This window comes from Monodon monoceros, unplaced genomic scaffold, assembly GCF_005190385.1.
Source record: "Monodon monoceros isolate NGI ecotype Baffin Bay Population unplaced genomic scaffold, NGI_Narwhal_1 Super_Scaffold_18, whole genome shotgun sequence".
Classification (NCBI taxonomy): Eukaryota; Metazoa; Chordata; class Mammalia; order Artiodactyla; family Monodontidae; genus Monodon; species Monodon monoceros.
The window spans coordinates 100,368,071-100,385,333 of NW_021703774.1; the positions used below are offsets into that span (position 1 = coordinate 100,368,071).

Genomic DNA, 17,263 nt, shown 5'->3' on the forward strand with positions numbered 1-17,263 from the left:
CTTAGAGAGAAATTTTGAGTTTGGACCAGCTGACTACTTCTCTTAATTTCCTTCTTTTTCCCTGCCTCAGGAATCTTAGGGGGCAGAGTCCTATCAGTCACCAGCTCTCCAGCAGTAGTTACAATGTGAAAGCATCTGTGAAGATTAATTTTAGAAATACTGGCTGGCTTGTATTATAAAGAAGTATATATGACTTCTCCTTTAACCTAAGGGGCTAATTAGAAAATGCTGTATATTTATTTGCAATTAAATATTTGTTCATCCAACTTAATTTGTATCATTAAGAAACTGCATCTGAGTTTTATAATATATGTACCAATTTTTTCTGAACTTTTTTTTATATACCTCATTTTTTATTGCATTTTGCAGATACTGCATTTTTTTTTTTTTTTTTGGCTGCATTGGTTCTTCATTGCTGCGCATGGGCTTTCTCTAGTTGCAGGGAGTGGGGGCTGCTCTTCGTTGCGATGTGTGGGCTTCTCATTGTGGTGGCTTCTCTTGTTGCAGAGCACAGGGTCTGGGTGCACACAGGCTTCAGTAGTTGCAGCACGTGAGCTCAGCAGTTGCGGCACGTGAGCTCAGCAGTTGCAACACGTGGGCCCTAGAGCGCACAGGCTTCAGTATTTGTGGTGCGTGGGCTCAGTAGTTGTGGCGTATGGGCTCTAGGGTGTGCGGGCTTCAGTAGCTGTGGCGTGCAGGCTCAGTAGTTGTGGCACACGGGCTTAGTTGCTCCGTGGCATGTGGGATCCTCCTGGACCAGGGATTGAACCCGCGTACCCTGCATTGGCAGACGGTTGCCCAACCACTGTGCCACCAGGGAAGTCCCTTTTCTGAACATTATTAAAGGAAGTAACAGAACTCCTGAAAATAAAATCATTTTTAATTGTATGTATTTTATTTTAATATTCTTCCAAAAGAACATTTGTAACTGATAATCTAATTTGGGTTAAATGTATCACTACTCAGTTTTATCTTTTGAAGTGTTTTCCAAACTGGACTTTGCTCAATGATGTAAGCTTTAGTTGTTATCATTCTGTAGCAGATGCTATCTATGTGTGGTTTGGAGGTGATCTGGAAGAAGATATAAACATGCAATATTATTTGAGAAATAAGGTATTTTTACAGGGTCACATCATAAAATACCTAACATTATTTATTCAACAAGCATCAATCAGTATTGTATATGGGTTATTAGAGTAATAGAAAAATACCTGATCTGTGTCTTTAAGAGATTTCAGATGTGCAAGCCAAAAAATAGAATACTATTAAGAATTGCTTCAACAGAGATCTGTTCCAAGGATAAGAGTAAGGAACACCTAACTGCCTATGGGAGTTGGGAGCACACTTTACAGAGGAGAATAAGTATGAAAAGAAAGTGGATAACCAGTGAAGTTATAAAATAGTATGTATGCACTCTGACAGTTCATGACTACCAATATTTATACTTTAGAATTTGAAAGAAGATTTAAGTAACCAATAGGGCCAACACTGTATATATATGGCCAAATGCTCTTTTGGCCCTAAATGAGTGATCCTGGTAGTTGGTACTGGAAGTAAATTGAGAAGACTTGAGAGGCTAAGTTCAGGCTTGGGAAAGAGTTGCATGTGTTTGGAAATAGCAACCTCTCTGAGGGGAACAGAAGTAGAATATTTGTCAGTTCTACCGAAGAGGGTGTGCATTTTGAAGTCAAGAACCTTGAAGTGTATCAGTGTGTATGTATGTATGGCATTTTCCTCAGGTGACTTACCTTAGCTATGGTGCACATAAGATTAATAGCATTTATTGTGTTGTGTACTGGAAGGATCCGTAGGTTACTACCCAGGAATCTGGAAAAAAAAATTCAAAAGTTAAATAGTTGATATGACTTACATCTGTTATCTTAAGTGGAAAGAAGAGACAAACCTCTTATTGTTTGTCATTTGTTTATTCATTCATGCCTGCCTTATTCCACAGAGGATTTGATATGGCTTTACAGCCAGAACTTAATTGACTAAGAAGTGTTCACTTCTGATTTAGTCTTGCTGGAGAATCCCATATATCAGCATGCACTCTGCAACTTGTCACCCTGATTCATAGACTAGCTATTTGGCCTGCATTTTATTAAATAGGACAGGTTAACATTATAAAGTTTACCTTTTGGAAAAACATAATTCGCTTGCCTAATATAATTCAGAATCGAAGTAAATAAAATAATTTCAGGAAAATAGGTCTGTAGTGCTGTTGTCCATACCTCTGCTGAATCCTGAACATCAGTTTCCATTCCTCAGGCCCATGCAGGGCAGCAGACAGAACCAAAAAACTATTTCGGTGAATGTTAATAAACTTCTCAATTTTGGCTAGAAATGTTTCTTCAGCAGACATAAAGCATTTTTTAGCATCCATCAATAAAAATGCAACTCCTAGGAAAGGTGAGTGTAATATAAAATGTCACTTCGTCATACTGATAAAATTTTTTTTTGTAAACTCAGTAAAATCAACAAAAATAACTATAAGTAAAACATAGCTGTAAGTGTCCAGGCCCTAAACCCATAACAAATGGAAATTACCATAATGAAAGTCTTACATGACAAAATAATTAGGTAGTTCTTTGAAGTGCTCTGTATATAAAAGGATGACTTAATCTAAATAAGGGAAAAACCCTTTCTTGGTCAGTAACCTTTTTTTTTTTTTTTACTCTAAGGCACTGTCCACAATGAAAGTAATGCCTAATTTTAGTTACATGTTATGATTTTTAAAAGCTGGAAATCAACTAAAGAAAAGTTGTTTTAAGCAAGCCTTTAGTTATTTCTTGGAGAATCTTTTATATCAGAACATAAACTATTACATAAATTAAAACAGTAAGCAGATATCTAGGAACTCTGAAACAGTATCAGGCCTATAAGAATGGTCCAGAAGGGAAACAATCTACTTAGCTCTTTAAAAGATGAGGGGAGGACACAATCTGAGGAAAGCTACTATGTGATTATACTAATTGAATCAACCTGAGCTAAAAATTTATATAATATCTCTGAACCTAAATTTCTTCATCTGTAAGGTTGGAATAATAGTTCTTTGATAGGTTTGTTGAAAGGATTAAATAAGAGAATGCATATAGGGCTCTCTATTCAACCGGGAAAGATGAATTTGAGGTTGGACCATTTTCAGCCTGGAGGTCTATTTCTAGGAGCTTTTGAAAGTGCCTGTCTTCCAAAATCTCTGCTAGAGTACAGGTCTGTTTGTAACCATCCTAATAAAATCCTTCACCTCCATGTTTTTTTTTTTTATCACTTCTGTCATTTTCCAAGCACAAGTGGAGCTGCCTCCTTCCCATGTCCCTAGCTTTCTCATATCCTAATCTAATTCCTTCCTGTACTTTGCCCATGACTCACAGTTGTACAGTTTTATGATTTCAGGAACATTTGTCCCCATTTGTTTCCTTTAGTTAGTATTTGTTTATATCAATATTATGTTCAGCAAACTCTTGTACAAAATTATGAAAAACATTATATTGTTTTTGTATATGGATTTTGACCAATATCGTGATGTTGGTCTCTGTTAATATGGGTAATATTTTAAGTATTGACTGTTGCAGAGGGTGGCTTTGTTCTATTTTCAACTTCGTTCCAAAGCAAGTAGTTTGTACCATCCTCTACCAGACTCCACTGGTTCAGCTTTAGTTCAACAATTGTAATCTAAAAAGGAATATATTTTGTAATTGGCCATATGTACTGCTTTTGCAGCAGTAACAAAGTTTTATACATTTACCTCTCCCAAAAGGTAACACCTTAAGCTTATTACTCAGTTACTGAACTACCAAATTATTAGAATTTACACTTACTTATTTATTAAGAAACTTAAATCAAGGAAGTTAGCAAATATACTGTACCAGAAAGAGAAAATATAATTGATCCATTTTCCACTGTATCTGAATACCGAACTTTATGGCTTCGATTTTCTAGGGCGGTTGCAACTTCATAACTCTTAAAAAAATTTTCAGAAATACAAACTTAAGACATGTTTTAAAGAGTTTAATTAAAGCTAATCAAAAAATTAAGACAAGTTTAATAGCTTCTTTTATAACTATACCACTTAAAGATTGATCATCAACAAGAGATACCAAATGTGCTCTCTATGGAGAAAAAAACTTTAAAAAAAGGTAAAAATATTTAGTTTTGAAAGACACTGTGGTTTGGAAATGAGTTGTGTACTAGTTACGTTACTTAGGGAAGAAAATAAGGACAGTATTAAAGAATTAAACTATAAGAGCAAACACAAACTTCTCTTTGAAAAACAACTTGAAGATGGATTCTGACATGCATTACTGTATAAATAGAAGGTGTATGGTGGTGTGTTTCTTAGATGGTTGACAGAACCATGAAGTGCCATACACAGTACCACAAGGAGACAACCAATTCTCCAATTCATGTTTACATTACAGTTACTTTTAGTATACTTTTCAAATGTTTTAAGCCTTAGGTGAGTTAGAAAACATGAAGACAGCAATAGGACTTTTGGTTTAAATACTAAGCGTTTCAAAATTCATCTAATTTCCTATTCTACCCACGTAATTAGATATTACCCGAAGCACTAAAATAGACGTGGTTTATACTAATTATGAATTGGTTAAAACTCAAGCTTGTTAGTCTCCAAGTAGATAAAAATCCCTTATATAAATTTTATATTTAGCCTCAGAACATGTATATTTTAAGCATACTTAAATATATCTAGAATATCAAGTATTCTAGATATAGAATACTTGATTCCCTTCCTTCCTAAAAAGAGTATTTTATGGTACTCAAACAGATCCTGACCTAGAGTTCAATTAAGACTCTTCGCATGAGTTTTCTGCTGCTGTTTTAAAATTACACATTGCGTCCAGTGATGGCAGATTAAGTAATTTAGGCCAACCCTCCTGCTGAAGGCAACTAGAAAAGCTGGAAAGTTTAAAAAATCTTGAATGCATCAGAGAGTTAGCAGGATAGTGAAAAATTACAAGACCAAGACCTATACAGAAATTCAAAGATAAGAGATCAGCACTTAGGTGATTTTTTTTCCTGAGGGCATTTGTCAGTTCAGGAAGAGAGAGGAGAGGCTGAACAGAGCTTTTGACAAAAGTAGAACAGCTCTCACAGGGGCTGCAGCCTAGCTTCAAACCATTTCAATCCTTAAAATTGTATTAAAGTGATACTGTATTACTAGTGCTCCCAAGTACCTTGCAGAAGCACCCCCTAGAGCGACCCTTCTCAATTAGGTCTCCTCATTTCAACTACAGAACAAAGAAAATTATCTGAATGATTATTTTCTCAATTCTCACATAACTAGTATCATCTAAATGACAGGAGATAAGCTCCTTTATTACATACAATAGAAGCCTTAGGGCTTGGGTTGCCAGATTAGCAAATAAAAAAATAGAACATCCAGTTAAATTTGAATTTCATATAAACAACATAATTTTTTGATATAAGTATGTCCTGTGCAATATTTGGGATGAACTTACACTAAATTCATTGTTTATCTGAAACTCAGATTTAACTGAGTGTCCTGTATTTTATCTGGCAACCCTGCTTAGGACATTAGAGGTTTAATTCTCTCGCAGAATTAAGTTTTCTCTAGGGGAATATAAAACTATTCTAGGCCTCAAATTATTTCCACAAACAATTTTTCAAATACAAATTCCAACACACAGTTAAAAATAATCAGACATACAAAAACAAAATTACATGAAAGAGAACTATGAAAAACAACAGGTAATAGAAGCAGTCATAGGGGATACATATAGTAAAGATACCATGTATATACTTTAAAATAGCTGTTTACTATGTTCAAGGAGATGAAAGGCAAGGTTAAGAATTTTGGCAAAGAACCAGAAAATATATAAAAGGATGTAACAGATGTGAGTCAGGAAAGTTTCATAAAATTGGAGGCAAATCTTTTTTCGGTACGCGGGCCTCTCACTGTTGTGGCCTCTCCCGTTGCGGAGCACAGGCTCCGGACGCACATGCTCAGCGGCCATGGCTCACGGGACCAGCTGCTCTGTGGCATGTGGGATCTTCCTGGACCGGGGCACAAACCCGTGTCCCCTGCATCGGCAGGCGGACTCTCAACCATTGCGCCACCAGGGAAGCCCGAGGCAAATCTTTTAAATGGAAAACAGTTTATTAAGCAGACAAGTGAAGGAAGAAGACAAATGTGAGAAGAACGTAGACAGAAAACATAGACAAAGGTATTCAGACCTGAAAGTATGATTCTTTTAAGTGTGTTAGTTGTGTATGAGTCAGTTAATTTGGAGACAGTGTTAGGAATAACTGATGGCAGATAATTAGGACCATGTATGCCACGCTGATGAATTTCAATTCTGTCCTATCCAGGAGCCAACTAAGAGAAGTATAAAGAAAATAGTAGAAGAAAGTAATAAAGTTAAAATTAGAAAGTACTGAATTACGAAAAAATAGGTAAGTTCAAGAGTTAAGTTTTCAACATAACAAGGAGCTAAGACTAGATTTTCCAAATTATGTTTCATTAAATATTAGTCCCATGAGATATTAAAAGATGTGCCTTATTCAAATAAGACTGGGAAACACTGAGGGAGACCTTCAAGATGGTGGAGGAGTGAGACGTGGAGATCACCTTCCTCCCCACAAATACATCAGAAATATATCTACATGTGGAACAGCTCCTACAGAACACCTACTGAATGCTGGCAGAAGACCTCAGACTTCCCAAAAGGCAAGAAACTCCCCACGTACCTGGGTGGGGCAAAAGAAAAAAGAAAAAGCAGAGACAAACGAATAAGGATGGGACCTGCACCACTGGCAGGGAGCTGTGAAGGAGGAAAAGTTTCCACACACTAGGAAGCCCCTTCGTGGGCAGAGACTGCGAGTGGCGGAGTGGAGAAGCTTCAGAGCCATGGAGAAGAGCGCAGCAACAGGGGTGCAGAGGGCAAAGCGGAGAGATTCCCGCACAGAGGATCAGTGCCGACCAGAACTCACCAGCCCAAGAGGCTTGTCTGCTCACCCACCAGGGCGGGTGGGGGCTGGGAGCCGAGGCTCAGACTTCGGAGGTCAGATCCCAGGGAGAGGACTGGGGTTGGCTGCGTGAACACAGCCTGAAGGGCACTAGTGCACCATAGCTAGCCGGGAGGGAGTCTGGGAAAAAGTCTAGAGCTGCCTAAGAGGCAAGAGACCATTGTTTCGGGGTGCACGAGGAGAGGGGATTCAGAGCACCGCCTAAACAAGCTCCAAAAATGGGCGTGAGCCGTGGCTATCAGCGCGGATACCAGAGACAGGCATGAGATGCTAAGGCTGCTGCTGCAGCCACCAAGAAGCCTGTGTGCAAGCACAGGTCACTAGCCACACCTCCCCTCTAGGGAGCCTGTGCAGCCCACCACTGCCAGGGTCCTGTGATCCAGGGACAACTTCCCCTGGAGAACACACGGCGCACCTCAGGCTGGTGCAATGTTATGACGGCCTCTGCCGTTGCAGGCTCGCCTTGCATTCCATACCCCTCCCTCCCCCCAGCCTGAGTGAGCCAGAGCCCCCGAATCAGCTGCTCCTTTAACACCATCCTGTCTGAGCAAAGAACAGACGCCCTCAGGCGACCTACACACAGAGGAGGGCCAAATCCAAAGCTGAACCCCAGGAGCCGTGCGAACAAAGAAGAGAAAGGGAAATCTCTCAGCAGCCTCAGGAGCACCGGATTAAACCTCCACAATCAACTTTATGTACCCTGCATCTGTGGAATACCTGACTAGACAACGAATCATCCCAAAATTGAGATGGTGGACTTCAGGGGCAATGATATATATATTTTTTTCCTTTTTGTCTTTTTGTGAGTGTGTATGCTTCTTTGTGTGATTTTGTCTGTATAGCTTTGCTTTTACCATTTGTCCTAGGGTTCTCTCTGTCCATTTTTGGGGTTTTTTTGTTTCTGTTTTTGTTTTTAGCATAGCTTTTAGCACTTGTTATCATTGGTGGATTTGGTTTCTTGGTTTGGTTGCTCTCTTCTTTCTTTCTATTTTCTTTTCTTTTTACTATTATTTTTTAATTATTTAATTAATAATTTTTATTTTAATAACTTTATTATATTTTTCTTTCTTTCTTTCCTTCTTTTTTTCTCCCTTTTCTTCTGAGCCGTGTGGCTGACAGAGTCTTGGTGCTCCCGCTGGGTGTCAGGCCTGTGCCTGTGAGGTGGGAGAGCCAAGTTCAGGACACTGGTCCACCAGAGACCTCTTGGCTCCACGTAACATCAAACGGCGAGAGCTCTCCCAGAAATCTCCATCTAAACACTAAGACCCAGCTCCACTCAACGAGCAGGAAGCTACAGTGATGGACACCCTATGCCAGTCAACTAGCAAGACAGGAACACAACCCCACCCATTAGCAGAGAGGCTGCCTAAAATCATAATAAGGTCACAGACACCCCAAAACACACCACCGGACGCAGTCCTGCCCACCAGAAAGACAAGATCCAGCCTCATCCTCCAGAACACAGGCACTAGTCGTCTGCACCAGGAAGGCTACACAACCCACTGAACCAACCTTACCCACTGGGGGCAGACACCAAAGACAATGGGAACTACGAACCTGCAGCCTGCAAAAAGGAGACCCCAAACACAGTAAGTTAAGCAAAATGAGAAGACAGAGAAACACAGAGCAGATGAAAGATCAAGGTAAAAACCCACCAGACCAAAAAAATGAAGAGGAAATAGGCAGTCTACCTGACAAAGAATTCAGAGTAATGGTAAAGATGATCCAAAATCTTGGAAATAGAATGGAGAAAATACATGAAATGTTCAACAAGGACAAAGAAGAACTGAAGAGCAAACAAACTATGATAAACAGCACAATAAATGAAATTAAAAATTCTCTAGAAGGAAGCAATAGCAGAATAACTGAGGAAGAAGAAAGGATAAGTTTCCTGGAAGATAAAATAGTGGAAATAACTACTGCAGAGAAGAATAAAGAAAAAAGAATGAAAAGAATTGAGGACAGTCTCAGAGACTTCTTGGACAACATTAAACACACCAACATTGGAATTATAGGGGTCCCAGAAGAAGAAGAGAAAAAGAAAGGGACTGAGAAAATATTTCAAGAGATTATAGTTGAAAACTCCGCTAATATGGGAAAGGAAATAGTCAATCAAGTCCAGGAAGTGCAGAGAGGATAAATCCAAGGAGAAACATGCCAAGACACATAATAATCAAACTATCAAAAATTAAATACAAAGAAAAATATTAAAATCAGCAAGGGAAAAACAACAAATAACATACAAGGGAAGCCCCACAAGGTTAACAGCTGAGCTTTCAGCAGAAACTCTGCAAGCCAGAAGGGAGTGGCAGGACATATTGAAAGTGATGAAAGGGAAAAACTTACAACCAAGATTACTCTACCCAGCAAGGATCTCATTCAGATTTGATGGAGAAATTAAAAACTTTACAGACAAGCAAAAGCTAAGAGAATTCAGCACCACCAAATCAGCTTTATAACAAATGCTAAAGGAACTTCTCTAGGCAGGAAACACAAGAGAAGGAAAAGACCTATAATAACAAACCCAAAACAATTAAGAAAATGGTAATAGGAACATACATATCGATAATTGCCTTAAATGTAAATGGATTAAAGCTCCAACCAAAAGACGTAGACTGGCTGAATGGATACAAAAACAAAACCCGTATACATACTGTCTACAAGAGACACACTTCAGACCTAGGGACACATACAGACTGAAAGTGAGGGGATGGAAAAAGACATTCCATGCAAATGGAAATCAAAAGAAAGCTGGAGTAGCAATTCTCATATCAGACAAAATAGACTTTAAAATAAAGACTATTACATGAGACAAAGAAGAACACTACATAATGATCAAGGGATCGATCCAAGAAGAAGATATAACAATGGTAAATATTTATGCACCCAACATAGGAGCACCTCAATACATAAGGCAAATGCTAACAGCCATAAAAGGGGAAATCGACAGTAACACAATCATTGTAGGGGACTTTAACACCCCACTTTCACCAATGGACAGATCATCCAAAATGAAAATAATTAAGGAAACACAAGCTTTAAAGGATACATTAAACAAGATGGACCTAATTGATATTTATAGGACATTCCATCCAAAAACAACAGAATACACTTTCTTCTCAAGTACTCATGGAACATTCTCCAGGATAGATCATATCTTGGGTCACAAATTAAGCCTTGGTAAATTTAAGAAAATTGAAAACATATCAAGTATCTTTTCTGACAACAACACTATGAGACTAGATATCAATTACAGGAAAAAATCTCTCAAAAGTACAAATACATGGAGGCTAAACAATACACTGCTTAATAACCAAGAGATCACTGAAGAAATCAAAGACGAAATCAAAAAGTACCTAGAAACAAATGACAATGAAAACACAATGACCCAAAACCTATGGGATGCAGCAAAAGCAGTTCTAAGAGGGACGTTTATAGCAACACAATCCTACCTTATGAAACAAGAAACATCTCAAATAAACAACATAACCTTACACCTAAAGCAATTAGAGAATGAAGAACAAAAAAGCTCCCAAAGTTGGCAGAAGGAAAGCAATCATAAAGATCAGATCAGAAATAAATGAAAAAGAAATGAAGGAAACAGTAGCAAAGATTAATAAAACTAAAAACTGGTTCTTTGAGAAGATAAACAAAATTGATAAACCATTAGCCAGACTCATCAAGAAAAAAAAGGAGAAGTCTCAAACAGACTCAAATAGAATTAGAAATAAAAAAAGAGAAGTAACAACTGACAGTGCAGAAATACAAAGATCATGAGAGATTACTACAAGCAACTATATGCCAATAAAATGGACAACTTGGAAGAAATAGACAAATTCGTAGAAAAGCAGAACTTCTGAGACTGAACCAGGAAGAAAGAGAAATTATAAACAGACCAATCATAAGCACTGAAATTGAGACTTGATTAAAAATCTTCCAGCAAAGAAAAGCCCAGGACCTGATGGATTCTCAGGCAAATTCTATCAAACATTTGGAGAAGAGCTAACACCTATCCTTCTCAAACTCTTCCAAACTATAGCAGAGGGAGGAACACTCCCAAACTCATTCTACGAGGCCACCCTCACTCTGATACCAAAACCAGACAACGACGTCACAAAGAAAGAAACGTACAGGCCAATATCACTGATGAACATAGATGCAAAATCCTCAATAAAATACTAGGAAACAGAATCCAACAGCACATTAAAAGGACCATACACCATGATCAAGTGGGGTTTATCCCAGGAATGCAAGGATTCTTCAATATACACAAATCAATCAATGTGATACACCATATTAACAAATTGAAGGATTAAAAACCATAGGATCATCTCAATAGATGCAGAAAAAGCCTTTGACAAAATTCAACACCCATTTATGATAAAAACCCTCCAGAAAATAGGCATAGAGGGAACTTACTGCAACAGAATAAAGGCCATATATGACAAACCCACAGCCAATATCGTTTTCAATGGTGAAAAGCTGAAACCATTTCCACTAAGATCAGGAACAAGGATGTCCACTCTCACCACTATTATTCAACATAGTTTTGGAAGTTTTAGCCAGAGCAATCTTGAGAAAGAAAAATGGAGCTGGAGGAATCAGGCTCCCTGACTTCAGACTATACTACAAAGCTACAGTATTCAAGACAGTATGGTACTGGCACAAAAACAGAAATATAGATCAATGGAACAGGATAGCCCAGAGATAAACCCACACACCTATGGTCACCTTATCTTTGATAAAGGAGGCAAGAATATACAATGGAGAAAAGACAGCCTCTTCAATAAGTCGTGCTGGGAAAACTGGACAACTACATGTAAAAGAATGAAATTAGAACACTCCCTAGCACCATACACAGAAATAAATTCAAAATGGATTAAAAACCTAAATGTAAGGCCAGACACTATAAAACTCTTAGAGGAAAACATAGGCAGAACACTCTATGACATAAATCACAGCAAGATCCTTTTTGACCCACCTCCTAGAGAAACAAATAAAAACAAAAATAAATAAATGGGACCTAATGAAACTTAAAAGCTTTTGCACAGGGCTTCCCTGGTGGCGCAGTGGTTGAGAGTCCGCCTGCCGATGCAGGGGACATGGGTTTGTGCCCCGGTCCAGGACGATCCCACATGCCGCGGAGTGGCTGGGCCCGTAAGCCATGGCCGCTGAGCCTGCACATCCGGAGCCTGTGTTCCTCAACGGGAGAGGCTACAACAGTGAGAGGCCCGTGTACCGCAAAAAAAAAAAAAACAAAAAGCTTTTGCACAGGAAAGGAAACCATAAACAAGACGAAAAGACAACCCTCAGAATGGGAGAAAATATTTGCAAACAAAGCAACTGACAAAGGATTAATCTCCAAAATATACAAGCAGCTTATGCAGCTCAATATCAAAAAAAAAAAAAAAAATCCAAAAATGGGCAGAAAACCTAAATAGACATTTCTCCAGAGAAGATATACAGATTGCCAACAAACACATGAAAGCATGCTCAACGTCACTAATCATTAGACAAATGCACATCAAAACTACAATGAGGTATCACCTCACACCAGTCAGAACGGCCATGATCAAAAGATCTACAAACAATAAATGCTGGAGAGGGTGTGGAGAAAAGGGAACCCTCTTGCACTGTCGGTGGGAATGTAAATTGATGCAGCCACTATGGAGAACAGTATGGAGGTTCCTTAAAAAACTAAAAATAGAACTACCATATAACCCAGCAATCCCACTACTGGGCATATACCCTGAAAAAACCACAATTCAAAAAGAGTCATGTACCACAATGTTCACTGCAGCTCTATTTACAATAGCCAGGACATGGAAGCAACCTAAATGTCCATCAACAGATGAATGGATAAAGAAGATGTGGCACATGTATGCAGTGGAATATTATTCAGCCATAAAAAGAAACGAAAGTGAGTTATTTGTAGTGAGGTGGATGGACCTAGAGTCTGTCATACAGAGTGAGGTAAGTCAGAAAGAGAAAAACAAATACTGTATGCTAACATATATGTATGGAATCTAAAAAAAAAAAATATTCTGAAGAGCCTAGGGGCAGGACAGGAATAAAGACATAGATGTAGAGAATGGATTTGAGGACATGGGGAAGGGGAAGCTGAGATGAAGTGAGAGAGTGGCACTGACATATATACACTACCAAATGTCAAATAGATAGCTAGTGGGAAGCAGCCGCATAGCACAGGGAGATCAGCTCGGTGATTTGTGACCACCTAGAGGGGTGGGATAGGGAGGGTGGGAGGGAGATGTCAGAGGGAGAGATATGGGGATGTATGTATATGCATAGCTGATTCACTTTGTTATATAGCAGCAACTAACACAACAATGTAAAGCAATTATACTCCAAAAAAGATATTAAAAAAAAAGTTAAAACAAAACAAAAGAAAAAAAAGAAAAAACAACAGAAGCCAGAATCCAGTGAAGATATTTTCAGTACACTGAGAGAAAATATCTGTAAATCAAGTGGAAAATATCTTTCAACTTGGAGCAACTTGAACTCTTATACATTGCTGATGGAAATATAAAACCATAATCCCTGCATTTAGTTTTAGTATAGCTATATAGTTAAATGGATTCAGTGTTCATTTGTAGTGAACTTTGAAAAACAGTTTGTAATCTCTTATAAACATACACTCATCATACGACCCAGCAGTTCCATTATTAGGTATTTATAAGAGAAATTCAAACACGTCTTAACAGAGACATACATAAATGTTCAGAGCAGCTTAATTCATAATAGCCAAAAACTGGAAACAACCCAAATATCTATCTATTAGTGAATAGATACACTGGCATACACTCATACAACACACTACTACCCAGCAAAGAAAAGATAACAAATTATTGTTATATGTAACAACATGGATGAATCTCAAAAGCATTATGCTTAATGCAAGAAGCCAGACACAAGAGTACAAACTGTATCATTCCATTTATATGAAGTTCTACAACAGGCAAAACTAGTTATAGTGATAAATCAGACCAATGGTTGCTTGAGGTGGGGAACTGGAAAAGGACTGACTACAAAAGGGCATGAAGGAACTTTCTGGAGTGACGAAAATGTTCTATATATTTTGATTGGGGTGATGGTTACACAGGTATACACATTTGTCAAAATTCATTAAGCTGTACATTTAAAATGTATTTTATTGTATGTAAGTTATACCTGAATTAAAGTGATTTTTAAAACATCTTGCAAGATCAAGGGGAAGACAAAAATATAGTTGATCCTTGTACAACACAGGTTTGAAATGTGTGGATCCACTTCTATGTGGATTTTTTTCTATAAATACATGTACTATACGATCTGAGGTTGGTTGAATCCTCGCATGCAGAACTGCTGATACAGTGGGCCAAATGTAAAGTTAAACGTGAAGTTTTGAGGGAGGGAGTGAGGGAGTCACTGCCTATAAGCCCACGTTGTTCAAGGGTCAACTGTATTTGGATACTAACAAAAACTGAGAGGATCCTCATTTAGATAATTTCTAAATTATATTCTTCAGATAAAAAAGAAAATGATCCAAAATGGAAGGTCTGAGCCAAAAGAAGAAAAGAAGAGCAAAGAAAGTAACAAAGACATGAGTAAATCTAAACAAATGCTAACTTTAGAAAATAATAGCACTTTGTTGAGTTAAAAAATTGATAGAATTAAACTGTATATGGTAACAAAATATAATACAGAAAAGGGTAATTGGAATTAGTGTTCTAAGATTTGTTTGTCATTTAAGAGGAAGATAAAAATAATTATTTACTTTGGATTTTGTGGGGCTAAGTATACATGTTAAATTTTCTAGGGTAACTATTAAAAAACATAAATAGAGCTGTTTAAAGCCAGCTAAGAAAAAACTATTCAAAGCTAGTTGAGAAAAAATTACCTCAAAGCTAGTTAAGAAACTAGCTAGTTTCAAAGCTAGTTAAGAAAAAAATGAGAAAAAATTACCAATCAATATAAAAGGAGGCAAAAAAGAAGAGAAAAAAGAAACAGAGAAAAGGTGGGACTTCCCTGGTGGTCCAGTGGTTAAGAATCCACCTTCCAACGCAGGGGACACAGGTTCGATCCCTGGTTGGGGAACTAAGATCCCACATGCCACAGGGCGACTAAACCTGTGTGCTCTAGAGCCTTGCACACCACAACTACTGAGCCTGCACACTCTGGAGCCCACACGCCACAACTAGAAAGAAGCCCGCGTGCCACAATGAAGAGCCTGCACACCACAATGAAAGATCCTGCATGCTGCAATGAAGATCCCGCATGCCGCAACTAAGACTCGACACAACCAAATAAATAAAAAAAAATTAATAATAAGAAAAGAAAAGGTGGGACAAAAAGGAAAGAAAAAAGAGAAGAAAGCACAAAACAAGCACATTAGCATGGGTTGCTGTCTCCCTCTCTCAAAATCAGTCTGGAAAAGCTAAAGAAACAAGAGAGAAATATGGATTCCAGAAACCTAACAAAAAGAAGCATGAAAAATTCCAATGAACCTTGAGGCTGTCTTAAATGGGTATTTGGTATGGTGCTAGATGGCTAAAGCCAACAGAGCAAAGTGCAGCTTGAGGCAGCAGTGAATGGATAGGGTGAATAAAACAGATCGTATTCAGAGTCTTATTCTAGCCTCTCTCTTTACCATAGAATAATCATTTCTTGCCCCTTCATTCTAGACATTAGGTGGTGTCCATAAGATAAACATCAGGGCAATGGAGAAATCCTGTTGGCTGAGGAGTTAAAAACAGTTGTGGAATGACCAACTGCCCTCAGGCATTCAACTCCCATTCCCTGCCCAACCAAACTGTAGGGAGACAGCCTCCTCCCAAGGCCACTAAGTCTAGACAGATCAGTTTCTGTTGTTTACCTTTCAAAAAACCTTAAGTAATATATATGTGCATATGCATTGTTTCTGTAATCACTTAACATCTCTATTAGAATAGGCTTAGTGAGGAAAAAAAAAAGGAACTTAGAAATTTTCCAACCTTCAAATATTTAGAGAAGTAGGAAAATGGATGCAGGGACATTCATAATTTGTCTTTAAAACACATTTTAGATTATGTACTTGCCGATTCACACAACTTTGGATAATCAAGCTAAAGATATTTAAAAATATTGTTCTATTGCTTTTAATTTTAAATTCAAGATCAATGGCCCAAATGCCTCTTTTACCTTAAGCGATGAGCTAATAATAATGGTGGTTGTCCATTTAATTTTTTCTTTTCCATCACTTTCAGCCATCTCTCTGTATCAAACCAGCTTCTAGTGGTGCCAATAATCTGAGAAAAATAAGAACAAAAAGAACACATAGAAATGTTTGCTTGATGAATGAGTAAATTACAGAAAGAAATAAAATTAGGGTAATGGAGACATTCTAAAGAATATTTGAAAGTCAAAATTTGACACTGATGGGACTTCCCTGGTGGTCCAGTGGTTAAGACTCTGCACTCGCAGTGCAGGGGGCCTGGGTTCCATCCCTGGTCTGGGAACTAGATCCTGCATGCCGCAACTAAGAGTCTGCATGCCGCAACTAAGGAGGCTGCATGCGGCAATGAAGATTCCGCACGTGGCAATGAAGATCCCAAGTGCCACAACTAAGATCTGGTGCAGCCAAATAAATAAATAAATATATATTTTTTTAAATTGGGACTTCCCTTGTGTCACAGTGGGTCAGAATCCGCCTGTCAATGCTGGGGACATGGGTTCGATCCCTGGTCTGGGAAGATCCCACATACCACGGAGCAACTAAGCCTGTGCACCACAACTACTGAGCCTGCGCTCTAGAGCCCATGCACCACAACTACTGAAGCCTGCATGCCCTAGAGCCCGCACGCTGCAACTACTGAGCCCATGCATCACAACTACTGAAGCCTGTGCGCCTAAAGCCCGTGCTCCACAACAAGAGAAGCCACTGCAATGAGAAGCCTGTGCACTGCAACAGAGTAGCCCCCACTTGCCGCAACTAGAGGAAGCCTGCGCACAGTAACGAAGACCCAACACAGCCAAAAAAAAAAAAAATTGACACTGAAAAAATATCTGTCTTGTTATACATTAAGCTCATTCAATATTATGCTTCCTATTAAGAATTATTAAAAGCAATGGTTCCCATTTCAGAGCATTAACTTAAAGAAGGAAGACCCAGCATTTCCATGAAGCCTTCTCTAATGATATTTCAATTTTTGATTTTCTTCCAAACTAGTCCACAGTAGACAGTTTATAAACATTTTGTTATTTGATTTAATTGGCATCCACA

General features: G+C 38.3%; 1 protein-coding gene across 1 annotated transcript; it reads right to left on the reverse strand.

Moving 5' to 3' along the window:
• Positions 1-873: 873 nt before the first annotated feature.
• On the reverse strand, positions 874-16,292 carry CUNH1orf146 (chromosome unknown C1orf146 homolog). The gene is made up of 5 exons (XM_029227142.1): positions 16,183-16,292; positions 3,867-3,960; positions 2,232-2,400; positions 1,749-1,827; positions 874-1,071 (listed from the first exon to the last, which is right to left on the reverse strand). The coding sequence occupies exons 1-5, from the start codon at positions 16,249-16,251 to the stop codon at positions 937-939; spliced, it is 546 nt and encodes a 181-aa protein (XP_029082975.1). The 5' UTR covers positions 16,252-16,292; the 3' UTR covers positions 874-936.
• Between the last annotated feature and the right edge of the window lie 971 nt (positions 16,293-17,263).

What these genes read in the sequence shown, in the direction of transcription:
- CUNH1orf146 (XM_029227142.1), bottom strand. Translation starts at nt 16,251, where the DNA reads ATGGCTGAAAGTGATGGAAAAGAAAAAATTAAATGGACAACCACCATT. An exon ending in TTATTAGCTCATCGCTTAAG is followed by an intron (nt 3,961 to 16,182) that starts GTAAAAGAGGCA and finishes AATTTTTTTAAG; the next exon opens with AGTTATGAAGTTGCAACCGC. An exon ending in TTATGTGCACCATAGCTAAG is followed by an intron (nt 1,072 to 1,748) that starts GTAAGTCACCTG and finishes ATCTTCTTCCAG; the next exon opens with ATCACCTCCAAACCACACAT.